The following is a 14,408-nucleotide window of genomic DNA, read 5'->3' as shown; positions in this document are numbered from 1 at the left end:
ACTCATGGTATGTCTGGACGTCCTTAATAACGAAAAGCTTCTGAGTACTTGGTTATCTCACAAGGAAGGAAATGTTTTCTGTTTTTACAACTGGAACTCAGAAACTGGGTAGTGACTTGGTCACTGGTAGCCGAGATCACTGAGCCAGGAAGTGGTAGAGCTGGGATCCACAGGCCAGGTGTTTATGCCAGTCTCCTTCCCAGCTGCTGGGTGTGTGCACCTATGCACTGAAAACCATACCCAGTGACGAGGGACCCGAGGTGCAGACTCATGATAGACAGGGGACCCTGGATAGAGAAGCCCAGGGACTGAGGGAGCCTGCGGCCAACTTTGGGTAAAGTAAGTGACGGAGGGCCCCCTTCCCTCTGTGACCAGCTGTAGATACCTCCTGCTGGTGGATCAGATGACCCGGCAGGAGTCGGGTGCAGACGCTAGTGATAACAGGAACTCAGCGAGTGAGCACCTGGGCTGTGCTGGGGGCTTTGCCTTCAGTTCATGTCAGTCCCTGTCCTTGTCCCTGTGAGACGGGTACTGTTCTGATTTTACAGATTCCAAGAGGCTAAATAGTGGGCCTGAGTTTATGTAGCCGGTTTGAAGCCAAATCGGGATTTAGTTGTGTCTGAGTCCACACCAGTGCCTTTAACTGCTCCCCTGCACCGAGCACGGGCCAGGTGTGTGTATCGTCTCTACCGTGCACCGGACGCGGCAGCCCCTCCTGCTTGCCCAGATGCTATCAGCGATTGCCCTAGGGACCTGGGGTTTGGCTTGGGTGCAGCTTCTGTCCTACCACTGAGCTTTAGAATATGGTGATTTCAAAAAAAATTATATATAAAATACGGTGATTTCTTCTGGTGTCCTGTTTGCCCACTGGATTCCTGAAGGTTATCGTAGTGCTGAGAAAAGCACACCTAGGAGGTGTGGTGTGTGTACTGGAGGGAGAACGGGAATGGGATCCCAGTGGAGCCAGCCCAGCTGCGTAGACCCTACCTTGGGGTGTCAGGTAGTAGGGTGTGGGTCGTGATCATCTCTTTTTTAATTTTTTTAATGTTTATTTATTTTTGAGAGAAAGAGACAGAATGTGAGCACGGGAGGGGCAGAGAGAGGAGACACTCTGAGGTAGGCTCCAGGCTCAGAGCTGTGAGCACAGAGCCCAACACAGGGCTCGAACTCACGAACTCTGAGATCATGACCTGAGCCAAAGTTGGGATGCTTAACCCACTGAGTCACCCAGGCACCCCGGGTCATGATCATTTCAACCAGAGGCTGAGGCCTTAGTGCCTGGTGTATTGGTGGGAAAAATCTCCCTCAGCAGAAGCCGGAGCTCTTGCTTCCATGTGGTTTATTTGCTTGTTTTTCACATTGGCTCAGGGTCAAGGTCGGAAGGCCTTTCACAGGAAGCCTTAAAACCAAATTAGCATGGCCAGTTAAAGGCCATGTTGCCACCCAAGGAAAATGCCTATCACTGAGGCCTCGAGGTGGCTGGGGCAGAGCAGCATGACCCCAGAATTCCACCTCCCTGAAGAGGGAAAGGGCAGCGCTAAGGTGGTACATGACCCACTCTGGGCCTGCAGTTTCTGTAGGAATTCTGGAGGTTGGTAGAGGGTTCCCTGCCAAACTCAGGACAGGCCCTGGGGGCAAGGGGACAGGGAGGGTCACAGCTGGAAGACAGGAGGAACTGCCAGTGGCCACCGCTGAGCCGCGGTGAGAGGGGCACAGAGGCCCAGGAGGCGCTCACACACCCTCCTGCTGCAGGGCCTCCAGGATGGCCCGGAGAATGGCGGCCGTGGCCACTGCCCCAGGGTCCGGCTGATCCAGCCGCGCAGAGCTGATGTAACTGGCTCTCCCTGCTCCCGCTTCCATAGTCTTGGTGGCCTCGGCTGCAGCCTCCGCACTCTGAGTGGGAACATGGGAGCAGGCTCAAAGACAAGCCACCAGGCCTCCTTCCTCCCATGGACCCTGCACCCCTCTGCCCCAGCCCTGTCAACGCCCTGAGTACTGTCACCAGGGTGGAGAGGTCACCTCTCACATACGTCTGGCAGGGCAAGAAATACCATCTCCTGAGGGCTTGCTATGTCCTAGACACTGTGCTGGGGCTGCACATCTCTCTTAGCCTCACAGTACCCCTGAGATAGGTACTCCTGTCCCTGTTCAGAGGAGGAAACAGGTACAGGAAGGATATTAACTTGTTCAGGGTCACATAGAGATGGGAACCTAGTGGCTCCAAGCCTGTCTTCCTGGGTGGCTGGGTCCCAGCCTCACTCACCTGGACTGCTTTCGTCAAAACATGGAACAGATTGGCCCCTGGGCTCTTCCAGGCTTGGAGCTCCTGTCCTGCTGCCCACAGGGAATCCAGCTGGACAAGGTGAGGGAAAGGGGACTGAGGAGAGGCCCTGCCACAGAGGGGGGCCTTCAGGGCCTCTATACTCAAAAGAGGGAAGGGCTGGGCTGAATACACACCATAGTCCTGTCCCCTGGAGCAGCCTTCCCGTACCTGGCAGGGAAAGACAATGTGTGGGACTCCCTGCAGGGAGTCACTTTAGGAGTGGGGATCGGGCCTGGCTGGGAGTGGGTGACATCATCCACTGCCCCCAGCCCACCCTTGGTCTCAGGCCCGGGGCTCTGGCTCACTTCTGCATGGCCTCCAGGCCGGCATCCATGGCAGCAGACCAGGCTGGCAGGTCTGTCTTGGCCTTGAGTGGCTGGGCCGCCGCAGTCAGGAACAGGCCATAGAGCTGGGAAGGACCAAAACGCTGAGCACCCGGGGCTGGCCTGGGCCTTAGCCAACCGGGGGGATCCCTCTGTCAGCCCTCCGGTCCCAGGGGCTGCCGGCACTCACCGCCCCAGAGGAGCCTCCCATCTTCTCCAGCAGCAGGAGAGACAGTTTGGAGAGTAGCTGGGCAGGGCTGGCAGGGGGTGGACCCTCCTTCAGCCACCCTTGGATTGCTGCAGACAGAAAATCATCGAAGAATTCAGACTCTCCCATCGGCCTGGACCCCAACCAAGCACCCAGGCCTCGCTGCCAGGCTGAAGTAATGGCCACAGGAAGAGGCTGAGGAATCCAACCTCGGAAGATTCCCAAAGCTCCTTTTCTTTTTTTTTTTTAAACGTTTATTTATTTTTGAGACAGAGAGAGACAGAGCATGAACGGGGGAGGGTCAGAGAGAGGGAGACACAGAATCTGAAACAGGCTCCAGGCTCTGAGCTGTCAGCACAGAGCCCGACGCGGGGCTCGAACTCACGGACCGTGAGATCATGACCTGAGCCGAAGTCAGCCGCTTAACCGACTGAGCCACCCAGGCGCCCCCCCCCCCCCCCCCCCCCCGCCAAAGCTCCTTTTCTACACCCTCTGGGCAGTCTGCAGAGCGGTGGGAAACCAGGACTGACAGGGACCTTGGCACCTGTCACCCAGAAGTTGAGGCATGCCCCGGACACCCACGGCCTGGCGTTCCCTGCCTCAAGCCCCTGCTTCACTTCTCGGCCCTTTGCCCTGCGTCCTCCTTCCTGGATACTCCTCGTCGGCTGTTTGCCTCCCCCACCCGTACATAAGCCACGAGGGCAGGGAGTTTTATCTGCTTGGCTCACTATTGTATTCAGAGCCGCAGAGCAGTGCCAGGCCTGGGGTGGGCCTAATTCTTGATGGAATCCAGCCCATGGTGGCTGGATAATTAAGAGCCTTTCATTAGTCTGGGTAAGCTGAGAAACATAAGGACAATTATATGAGTTTTCCTTGAATCTGAAAGTTATTATTCACTATAAAAGATTACACACTGGGGCACCGGGCTGGCTCAGTAGAACATGCGACTCTTGATCTTGGGGCTGTGAGTTCAAGCCCCATGTTGGGACTAGAGCTTACGTATATACATACATACGTACGTACGTAATTTTATCAAAAAAATATTTTATTCTGCAATAACAACATTTCTACATTTATAGTGTTAGAAGAAACTTCTAAAAAAATATTTTTTAATGTTTATTTTTGAGAGAGACAGAGACGGAACGCGAGTGGGTTAGGGGCAGAGAGTGGGAGACACAGAATCCGAAGCAGGCTCCAGGCTCCGAGCTGTCAGCACCAGAGCTCAACGCGGGGCTCGAACTCACGAGCTGTGAGATCATGACCTGAGCCGAAGTTGGACGCTCAACCGACTGAGCCACCCAGGTGCTCCTTAAAAAAATTTTTTAATGTTTATTTTTAAGAGAGAGAAAGAGAGAGCATGGCAGGGAAGGGCAGAGAGAGAAGGAGACACAGAATCTAAAGCAGGCTCCAGGTTCTGAGCTGTCAGTACAGAGCCCAACACGGGGCTTGAACTCACGAACTGCGAGATCATGACCTGAGCTGAAGTCAGATGCTCAACTGACTGAACCATCCAGGTGCCCCTAGAAGAACCTTTTCTTATGAAAACAGGTGAAAAGGATGCCAAGTCCTATGAATGACCTCAGGGAAAAATAAAAGTTGTCCATCCCATGTGAACACTCCCAGTGCTTTTGAAATTGTTCTGGATCGGGGCGCCTGGGTGGCTCAGTCGGTTAAGCGTCCGACTTCAGCTCAGGTCACGATCTCACGATCTGTGAGTTTCAGCCCCACGTTGGGCTCTGTGCTGACCGCTCAGAGCCTGGAGCCTGTTTCAGATTCTGTGTCTCCCTCTCTCTCAGACCCTCCCCCGTTCATGCTCTGTCTCTCTCTGTCTCAAAAATAAATAAACGTTTAAAAAAAATTAAAAACAAAAAATTGTTCTGGTTCGTGAAATGCCAAAATCTCAGAACCAATGTTCTACACCAGCTCCTCTCTTAACCCTAGAGGGACCCTGGCACCAACCTCTGGCAGCACGGCTATGGGTGGTGCCACAATCCCCGTCGCCGGCAGCTCGATCCAGGGCATTCAGATGTTCCTCCAGGCCCAGGAGGGTGGCGCACACTCGTTCCAGCACAAGCACCGTCTGCCTCGAGGCTAAGCCTGGAGAGGGAGGCCAGCGGGGAAGAGGCTGAACTTGACCCGTGTGGGGAGGCATGGGTAGGAGATCCCTTGTCTACCCCACACCCCTCGGGGCTCAGGCCAAATCCCTGGGCCACTTCCCTAACAGCACAGCTCAGTACCTCCTGTGGCAGTGGAATCGGGGACCTCCAGAGGCTCGGCAGGGGCTGCCCGGCTCCGCTTCCGCCCGGTCACAGAGACCTTGGCCACGTTGGGCCAGGCTGATGCGGTGGTTTCAGCATCTAGGAACAGCAGGAGGACTGTTGTAGACACAGGTCAGCCGGTCAGGGATTAAGTGGGACAGGGACTCCCCACCTGTGCCTGGTTCCCTCCATCTCAACAAGCAAGTACTGAGTGCCTGCTGTGTACAAGGGAAGTGTGAAGGGTCCCTGGGGAGGATCCTACTACCAACACCTCAAGTGAGAGCTGAAGGCTGGAGAAGCCACAAAGGGCCTCTCCACAGAGGTCATGGTCCCTGAGGGGGTGTCTCCAAGTCCCCATGGCTCCTCCTGGCCACAAGGAGGCCAGGCTTGGACGACCCCAGCTTCCAGGTCTCACCGATCAGTTTCAGGAGAGGCTCATCCACCAGCAGAAGGGTGAGAGAAATGCCAGGCATCTCCAGGGCGGACATGAAGGTGCCCACTAGGGCACGGGCGATCTTCACCCCGCGGCCCTCTGCAATACCAGAGTGTGGAGGTCCATGAGGGAAGGAGAGGAAGGTGGGCACTTGTCCTCAGAGCGTCAGAGAAAGAAACGGAGAGAAACAAGGACTTTGGAAGCTAGGGTCCTGAGGTTAGTAGGGAGAGGGCCAGATTCCCTCAGGGATGCCCCGAATTACCACATTCCCTGGAGGTGCCCCCTCTATAAGGAAGAGAGGTAATTACAAGTCTCCTTTACTGAGTTCTCAGCAGGTGCCAAGCCGTATGCTAAGTGCATTATGTTTGTTTAATCTTGTGTGATTCTCGTAACGACCCTATAAAGCAGGTACTATTGTTGCCACTTCCTAGCTGACAAGGAGACAGGCTCAAGGCATCCAGTCATCAGCTGGCAGAGTGATGGCCTGACTTGGGCTCGTCTGCCTGTACGCCCCTGCTCTGGGCCATCTCAAGACCCCGTCTTGGCTGCTTTTCTCATGTCTGGCTTCAAAGGGCTGCAGGGAAAGCAGCTCCAGGGGTCGGGGAGGTCCCCTTCCGATGCAGGGCTCACCCAGAGAGCGGACAGCCGCATCGGCCATGATACCCAGTTCCAGGAATGACAAGCCACCCAGGTTGTTGACCATCAGCACCACCGAGGAGCCTGTGGGCAGACATGACACCTAGGTGAGACTCTCCAGGCCCCTGCCCAGAGTGGGAGGAAAGGCTGGGAGGCGGCATGACAGCCCCTCACCAGACTGCACGGGCACATGGGACACGTTGGAGGAGTTCGTCATGTGGTCGAGCATGAGTGTCACGATCTCGTCGGCGGATGCCATCTGTCAGAAGGAAGAGTCGGGTGAGCTGCGTTGGGAGGCCTTGGTCTTACACCAGCCTGGGCCACGGAGTCCTCTCACCTTTATCCGGCGCACGCCAGCTTCCCCGTGGATCCCTGTGGATAGACTTGGTCACCGTGGACCCACTCGGGGCCTGCGGATTTGCTCCTCATGTTTTGCTCAAGGATTTACTAAGTACTCAGCACGAGGCTAGGCACCGTGTATGTGAGGAGTGTCGGGGGCAATGGACAGAATAATGAAAGCTACACAGTCCGCTCTCTGGGAGCTTATGGCTGGGTAGTGGAGACAGCTAGAACCTAACTACTTAACTTTTAACTAGTTAGTTAGCTCTAACTAGAGGCAATCACGGAGAGGCCACCTGAGGCCTCTGCCTATCACTTCGGAAGCGCTGGGGGAGGAAGAAGGGAGCTGGGTGGCCTCTGACCCCCTTTGAAAGAAGGGCTGATTTCTGGCAGAGGTAGAGGGGCCCAGAAGTGGTGTGAACAAAGACAAGGAGGTGGGTGGTGCACAGAGCCCCCATGGCCAGAGCCCTGGGCGTGGACGGTAAAGCAGGTAAAGAGACCAGGCAGGCCGGGCCAGAATGGCCTCAAGTGCCCACATAAAAATAGTAAGACCCGGCTGCCCGGCTGGCTCTGTCGGAAGAGCATGCAAGTCTCGATCTTGGGGTTGTGAGTTCAAGCCCCATGTTGGTGTAGAGATTACTTAAACAAACTTAAAAAAACCCCAACAACAAAGACTACTTTGGCGCCTGCTCCAGGTGAGCAGGGAGGAAAGCTCCCAGGGCATAAGACGTGGGCAAGACCCAGGCGCAGGCACGGCCAGGACAGGGGTGGCCCCAAACTCACCCAGGCCTAGCTCCACCTCGTCCGGTGAGAGCTCAAAGGTGGGTCTGGAGCCAGGGACGCTGCAGGAGGACAAGCTCACTCCCAGGGTTCCTGCGGGAACGAGGACAAGGCGTGAGAAAGATCTTGCTCACGGCACCGGGCATCGGGCCAGGCAGCAGAGACACCTCGGGAGCCCTGCCCACGGCAGCCTCTTGGCTGACACAGGCCACCAGACTCTTCACCTCGGTGGTGGAAGAGAAACCCAGCTTGGGGACCCAAGCTACCTGTCCCCTGGAGCTCCCCCAGGAGACGTTCCCTCAGCCCCTGGGGAGTAGCCTGGAAAGCCCTCCTATGCAGCTGCAGGGAACCTGCTCCTAGAAAGTCCCAAGGTCAGCCTCAACCTCCCACCGGCCCCTCCCAAATCCCTGGGCTGGCACTCACCCATGGCCTTGGCAACCACGCTCACCCGATTTGTGATTTCCTCCAGCCCTACACCTGCCTCAGCCAGGGCACCTGCCACCTGCACCCGCACAGAATGAGGGGAAGGGGTCACCGTACCACTTGGGGGTAGACGACCGGCTGGGGCTGAGTTTCTAGTTGGGAAGAGGGCATCTCAGTACCGTCACCTCAACCTGGCCCACCACATTTAGGGCAGAAGAGTGCACCCTCCTGCGTTCACAGTGCACTTGCCAGGAATCTTCAAGAACCCCAATGTGTTGGGAGCCAGAAGAGACTTTGCAAACAGAGAAATGGACCCAAAGAAGGGAGGTGACTAGTCCAGTGTCACACAGCTAGTCAGTGGATGCCTGGCCAAGGAACCCTGGTTGACTCTCAGAAGCCTGGGGGGCTCTCAGCAGGTGAACAAGCTGGTCAGATACACATTTTCAAAACCTCTGGGGCAGGGTGGGGAACATACTGGAGGGGTAGGCAGGAAGCTGGCAGGGAACCCAGGGAGGAGCAGCGACCACCACCCGGGCACGAGGACATGGGTGCCTGAACCAAGGCTGGGACAGGAAGGGCAGGGCTCTGGGGCACGTGCGTCATAGGGGCATTCGGGAGTCGGATCACTAGGACAGGGCAACTGGGTGGGTGTGGGGAAAGGAGAGGGAAAGGTCCGGGAGAATGCTTCTATTCTCTGCTTAGGTAGTTGAAGGGGCTTCCTGGATCAGGGCGCACTGGGGAAGGAGTGGCTTCTTGGGAGGTGGGCTGGCTGGAAAGAGCAGGCTGGGGGTGGGGGGTGCCGGCCAGCCAGTGTCCTGGGTGGGAAATCTCACCTTGTGTATGAGCACTGTGCCGCAGAGTCCCCGCCTGCCTGCCTTCTTCAGGACGGTGAAGGCGCTGTCATCCCCGATGACCACCATCTCCACGGGGATGCCCTCAGCCCGGGCCTGCTCCCGGGCCAGGCCGAAGTTGAGCCGATCCCCAGTGTAGTTCTTCACGATGAGGAGGGTCCCCACTGCAGAGGCAGCCGGCAGGGCCCCCTCAGTGCCTGGCCTCCCCCCGCAGCAGCCCCTCCTGCATGCCAGGCTTACCTGTGCCTGCCTGGGCCACTGCCCTGATGGCTGCCAGGATGCTGCCCACCGCCGGGGAGGTGAACACGGCTCCTGCGATGACCCCTGTCAGCATCCCCTTCCCTACGAAACCTGGAGACAGAGCGGGTGCTCGCTGGGGACCTGGGCCTGCAGTCCCCAGGGTTTCCCGTGCTCCTGGGCTTCACGGTTTGGCAAGGCCTACTGTGTGCTCAGTGCTGAAAGAACACCTGGGTCACCCTCCACAGACCTTTCCTCAGGGGCTGTCTCCTCGGAGGGCCTTCCCTGACCTCCCAACAGAGGCAAGTCCCTGCCCCATCCCCAGTGACTCCCTGTTCCTTTACCCTGCTCTCCTGTCTCTGCTACTTGACTTACACGCTCTCGAACACTCTTCTTTAAAAAAAAAAAAAAGTTTACTTATTTGGAGAGAGGGAGAGAGAAGCAGCAACAGAGAGGCAGTAGAGGGGGGGACAGAGGATCCGAAGCGGGTTTGTACTGACAGCACAGAGCCCAACGTAGGGTTCGAACCCACGAACGGTGAGATCACGACCTGAGCCGAAGTCGGATGCTTAACTGACCGAGCCACCCAGATGCCCCTGAAATGTTCTTTCACTGTGTGTTTACCTGGTTACTGCATCTCCAAAGGAGAACAGAAGCTCTGTGAGGGCAGGTACCTTATCTTTCTGAGTCACTGGTGCATGCCTAGCGCCCAAAGCAGTGCCAGGCAACAACAGGTTCTCGTGAATGGTGCTCAGTGGATGGATGGCTTTGCCGAGGGAGACAGGAAAGGTACAGACGATACAAAGCCCGGTCCCTGCCCCCCAGGATTGCTCAATGAAAACTCCCATGTCTGGCACTGAACAGGAAACAACCTAAGACTGTCCACGTTATATGCGAAAATGCAGGGTGGGAATTCAGAAAAAGTATACGGTTCTAGGCTGGAAAAGTCAGGAAGGCTTCATGGAGGAGGGGAAGGGTCACGTGGGCCTGGAAGGCCAGGATTCACAGAATCACTGGCTCGCAGAGCTGGAAGGGCCTCAGAGGTCATCTGGTCCAACCTTGTGCTTCAGAGACACAGAGACCGAGGCCCAGAGAAAGGCCACGACTGGCCCCGGATCTTAGCCTGAGGGACTGGGAGAGGAGGAACCGGGACCCGACCGGGGCTTTGTCCTCCACACCGAGGATCTCCCAGGAGCCTGTGCACTCTGCCCAGACTACTCACCGGCATGGGCAGGCTCGTGGCCGGAGCCCCCACCTGACAGCAGTGCCACGCGGCCCTTGAGGCTGTCCAGGTCAGAACGGAGGGCCACGCGGTGGCCCTGCAAGAGATGCAGGTTGGGGTTGCAGGCCACCAGGCCAGCAAGGGCATCGTCGGCACAGCCTGCCACCGTGTTCACCAGCTTCTTGGATGTCTGCGAGAGAAGAGCAGGGAGGAGGCTCCAGGTGTGGTTGGCAGGGACACGCTGCTGCGGCTAGGACCCCTTAACCGTAGGGAGACCCCAAAGGCCCAGCAGTTCCTCAAACTGGGCATGCCTTTCTTAGGTGGCTGCTTCTGGGAGTTCTCTTAATTTGGGATCATTTATTCAGGGCAAAATTTATGAAGCGCTTTGGACTATGGGTCAAATTTGGCTGGGAGAATGGCTTCAGCAGAAATAAAAGAGGGGACCTAGCATCCTGAGTATTACCGAAAGCAGTAACATTAGGGGCCAACAGTCTTCTTCTAAGGAGGAGAAGCCCTAGGCCGAGGCTCCTGTGCCTGGAGGAGGCACCCTGTTCCCGCCGGGCCTCTGATGCAGGACAAACATTTCCTGAGCCTCTTGGTGTGCCCGGTGCTAGGCACTGTGTGCAAAGAGTTAACAGAACGCTGGTCCTGCCCTTGATGGAAGTGCAGAGAGGTCATTTCCACGTGCTGTGGGAAGTGCAGCACGAGAGGAATGCACCGTGTCCTCGGTGGATCCCGAGAATCTTTGTGAGGACAGGTAGGAGTTAGGAAGGGAAAGGGCACGAGAGGCCCGGGGTAGGGAAAAAGGATAAGGATATTCCAGGTCGCGGGGGGGAGAGTCCACGCCAGGGTCTGGAGGTGTGAAAGCATATGGTGGCCGGGCCAGGAAGCAAGTTAGAATGACCTGAGCAACCAGTGACTGTCAGGAAGAGGTGAGCAGGTCCTCACAAGTAGAAGGGACACCTCGCTTGGGAGGGTCTGGGGCAGCTTGCCTGAGGGGAGAGCCGAGCTGACACAGGGTGCGGGCAGAGGCGGCCAGTGCGGGGACTGGAGTAGAAGAGAATTTGGGTTCTGCAGTCACGAACGCTTGGGCTCAAAGCCCACGTCTGCCTCTCATCGGCTGTGAAGGCTCAGGGAAGACACCTCACCGTTCTGACCTCTGTCTTCCTTGGCAAATTGGGGACTTAATAAACTAGAGTGTGTACCTGCTGTAGGGTCAGAACTGAATAAAAGGCGGCTACTCCCTTTTTCTCCCTTGCTTGCAGACTAGGGTGTGGGTTCTGCCTTTGTCCCAAAGAGAGACTAGAGCCTAATACGGACCCAGAGGGCAGGATCCCAGCGCCGCCTGGTGGCCCAGGGCGGCTTTGAGCCAGGTCCTGTCAAGGTGCATCTCCCTGAGGCTCCTTCCCTAAACCTACGGGCATCCGGTTCCTTTGTGCAAACTCTGGCAGGGGCCAAAGCCGAGCCACCTGCTCTGGGATTAGCAGAGCAGCCCAGGTCAGCAGGAAGCGAGCAGAATAATAAGACTGGCTCTGTTCCCAAGTAGTGACTGAGAGCGAGGTCTGGGTCTAAGTGCTTCTGGGCATGCTTCATTTAATATTCCCAACCACACTATGCAGGAAAGATTAGCCTGGAAGAGGAAACCGAGGCATAGTTTAGTGACTTTGCCCAGGGTCACACAGCCAGTGAGTGTCCAGGTCTGCTTGGCTCCAAAGATAGTCCCATTTTAGCCTTATCATGCTGCGTTCCCGAGGGGCTGAAGGGAGGCGGTGACAGAAGTCTTGCCCTAGTAAGGGCACGGGCTTGTGGCTCTCAGAGCCCTCTGGGGACGGGAATACGCAAAGAAATTCTGAGTTGGTCTCAACTTCAAGCCCAGCCTCCAGAGCCACCAGCCTCCAAGAATGTGTCCCCCATGCCATTCCTGACAGTCAGTCTTGCCTGGGATTTGCAACCAGAGGCAGAAGCGGGGGCTCGGGCAACCGTGCCAACCCTGGTTCCCAGTGGCCTGAGAGGTTAGAAAAGTAAAAGTAAAGGAAGTTGATTAGGCACTGAGTGAGGACTCCCGGATTCGGGTCTCATTAACACCTCACGGCCACTTGGAGGTGGGCCCTAATATGCCTCGCACGGCAGGTGAGGAAAACAAAAAACAGCCTCAGAGAGATCGAGTCTTTTATAAGAAGGTCACACAGCTGGTTGGTGACAGGCTGAAATGTGAACCCACGTCTCTCCAAGGCCTGCTCTGGTTCAGATCTAGTTCTAGAGTGGACCTGCAGTAAGGCCCAGGGGCATGCTGGGCCACCCACAGTGTACCAGAGGTGTACCACCCACAGGGTGTAAGGAACACCTCTGGGACCAGCCCACACTTGCCTCAGGTTCAGGAACAGGCACCAGATCCTTCGTGACTCCTCCTGTGACTGCTACAGTGTCTATTACAGAATAGGCACCTAGGAATGTTTTAATCTAAACGTATGACCGAGACCAGGGGCAGATGGGCCTTGGAGGGACTGAGAGGCTGCAGCCCCGGGCCCGGCTGGGACCAGCTGGGAAATGGAGGGAAGCAGAGATCCGGCCCTGAGAGGGAGGATGACCCCCTCTCCTCTCACAACCTCTGTGAACCTCAGGAGGCAGCAGCGTCTTTTTGTCAGGGTGTAAGGAACTCCAGCGTGCCTAGGGCTGGCACCCCCACTGCTCTAAGGCCACGGTATCCTTCCTCTGCCCTGGCCCTCATGGGACTCACCATGGTGGGGAGGCTCTGAAGCAAGCTGAGTTCACGCCTTCACGTTGAGCTGCCAGAGGCTGGGCGATCCCGTGGGTACTACCTGGGTCTAAGCACAGCAAAGGTCGTAGGAGCACCTGGAGGAGAGGATAACAGTATGAGCCGCTGGAGGCACTGGCACCCTGCTGACACAATCACGCACCCAGGGCCCTAGTAATGAGGGAGCTGCCCCAGACTTTGATCCAAGTCCAAACTCTAGTACGTGGGCTGCGAATGGAGAAGAGCGTGGGGCTGAGCAAGGTTCACACCTGCACTTGGCTGCCAGAAGACAGACTGATCCATGCTGGGCACAGGGCTGCTTTTATGCCCAACAACAGCACCCACCTCATCACCAAGGGGCGTTTACCCACGGAGTAACTTCAACTCCTATGTGGGCATCGCATGCAGTGAATTCATTTATTAAGATCTTCGTGCAGTTGGTCTTGGCACCACACCAGGAAGGGAGCAGCTGAGTCTGTGACCCCATTTTACTTCTGGGAAACAGGCAGAGAGCTCTAATGACTTGTCCAAGGTCATACCGGTAAGAGGCAGGACTCAAACTCAGGCCTAGTTTTTCTACAAAGCCGGTGTTCTTTTTACTGGCTATTCAGTGCTTCCTAAGTCAGGCAGAGTCCTTGTTTACGTAGGTAAACCACAATGACATTTTTAGCTTCTCTCAGTGCAGCCTTGCTCAGAGGTATCTTGGAGTCATCCAAGGTCTCGTGCTCACTCTGCATATGCAATAGAATCTGCACCCAGGGTCCCCACCTAGCTCTGCCTGACTTACTGGGGAGATCTCAGGTAAACCAATTCCCCTGAGCCTCAGCTTCCTCATCTGTAAAATGGGGGTTGCCTGCTCTGTGGCATGCTGTAGGTGCTCCAAGCCACGTGGTCCTCCTCCTCCTCCTTCCTTGCAAAGCCTCTCTGAGGTGGAGTGGCCTGGAAATTGCAGGACTGACTGCTTTCCTGGGCCATTAAGGGTCTCACCCGGGGAAATTCCGGTTTTGTGTTTGAGGTCAGAATTTCTACAGCAACGGGGGCACTAATAATGAGGGCAAGTGGCCTAGCGGGCCCTCCCACATCTGAAAAATAAAACACAGTTTAAAAGAGGAAAGGTGAGGCTCCTGGTGTCCTCGGGGTAAGGCAGAGTGATCGATCATCCTAGGGCCAGGTGAGGGTACCGGCTGAGTTTGGAGGAACTGGGGGTGCTAAGGAGAGAGAGGTCCGGACCTTGGTTCCAGTCTGGGAGGTGCACAAATCGCTGTCCCCTCCCTGACCCTCTTAGACCTCTGCAGTACTTCCGGTTCCAAAAGGCAGATCAGCCCCGAGAACTCTCCGAGCAATGGAAGAGGGAGAGGACGGGGGTCTTCGGTTGGGCGAAAGACGCGGACGGGGGCTGAGGGCAGCGGGTCGGTTCCGAGGGCGGAGGAAGGGGCCCCCACCCGCTCACGCCCGCAACAGCCACCTCCAAAACCGCAGCCGCTTCCTAAGGACCCCCGACAGCTCGCCCTCATCCGGGTACTCCGGGCTCGGGCGGTAAGCGACGGGGCGGGGCCTCTAGGGGCGGGGCCTCTTTTGGTTGGCCGCCTAGGGCGCCGTGAGTCCTCCAAGAGGCCAGGT

At 56.6% G+C, this 14,408-nt stretch overlaps 1 protein-coding gene across 8 annotated transcripts; it reads right to left on the bottom strand.

The window, feature by feature from the left end:
• Positions 1-1,322: 1,322 nt before the first annotated feature.
• Positions 1,323-14,350, bottom strand: TKFC (triokinase and FMN cyclase). Of its 8 annotated transcripts, none has more exons than XM_003993423.4 (18): positions 14,254-14,350; positions 12,771-12,886; positions 10,034-10,223; positions 8,815-8,925; positions 8,557-8,738; positions 7,724-7,802; positions 7,304-7,393; positions 6,519-6,553; positions 6,356-6,440; positions 6,176-6,265; positions 5,528-5,644; positions 5,092-5,211; positions 4,814-4,951; positions 2,837-2,943; positions 2,629-2,732; positions 2,458-2,491; positions 2,264-2,353; positions 1,323-1,893 (listed from the first exon to the last, which is right to left on the bottom strand). In XM_003993423.4, exons 2-18 carry the CDS (start codon positions 12,771-12,773, stop codon positions 1,732-1,734), a joined length of 1,737 nt encoding a protein of 578 aa, XP_003993472.1. In that variant the 5' UTR covers positions 12,774-12,886; positions 14,254-14,350; the 3' UTR covers positions 1,323-1,731. The 8 variants fall into 8 exon arrangements, with proteins under 8 accessions (XP_003993472.1, XP_006937437.2, XP_006937438.2 ...); XM_006937375.4 differs by having other exon boundaries at positions 14,231-14,329; XM_006937376.3 differs by lacking the exon at positions 14,254-14,350 and adding an exon at positions 14,019-14,224.
• Between the last annotated feature and the right edge of the window lie 58 nt (positions 14,351-14,408).

Source organism: Felis catus, chromosome D1 (genome assembly GCF_018350175.1).
Source record: "Felis catus isolate Fca126 chromosome D1, F.catus_Fca126_mat1.0, whole genome shotgun sequence".
Taxonomy (NCBI): domain Eukaryota; kingdom Metazoa; phylum Chordata; class Mammalia; order Carnivora; family Felidae; genus Felis; species Felis catus.
Note: the sequence above shows the minus strand (reverse complement) of the source record. Positions and strands in the feature narration are given on the sequence as shown.

Excerpts from the sequence above, each read along its gene's own strand:
- TKFC (XM_003993423.4), bottom strand. Across the intron at positions 8,739-8,814 it reads AGTGGCCCAGGCAGGCACAG|TGGGGACCCTCCTCATCGTG; the intron begins GTAAGCCTGGCA and ends CTGCCTCTGCAG. Across the intron at positions 6,554-7,303 it reads CGAGGTGGAGCTAGGCCTGG|GGATCCACGGGGAAGCTGGC; the intron begins GTGAGTTTGGGG and ends GTCTATCCACAG.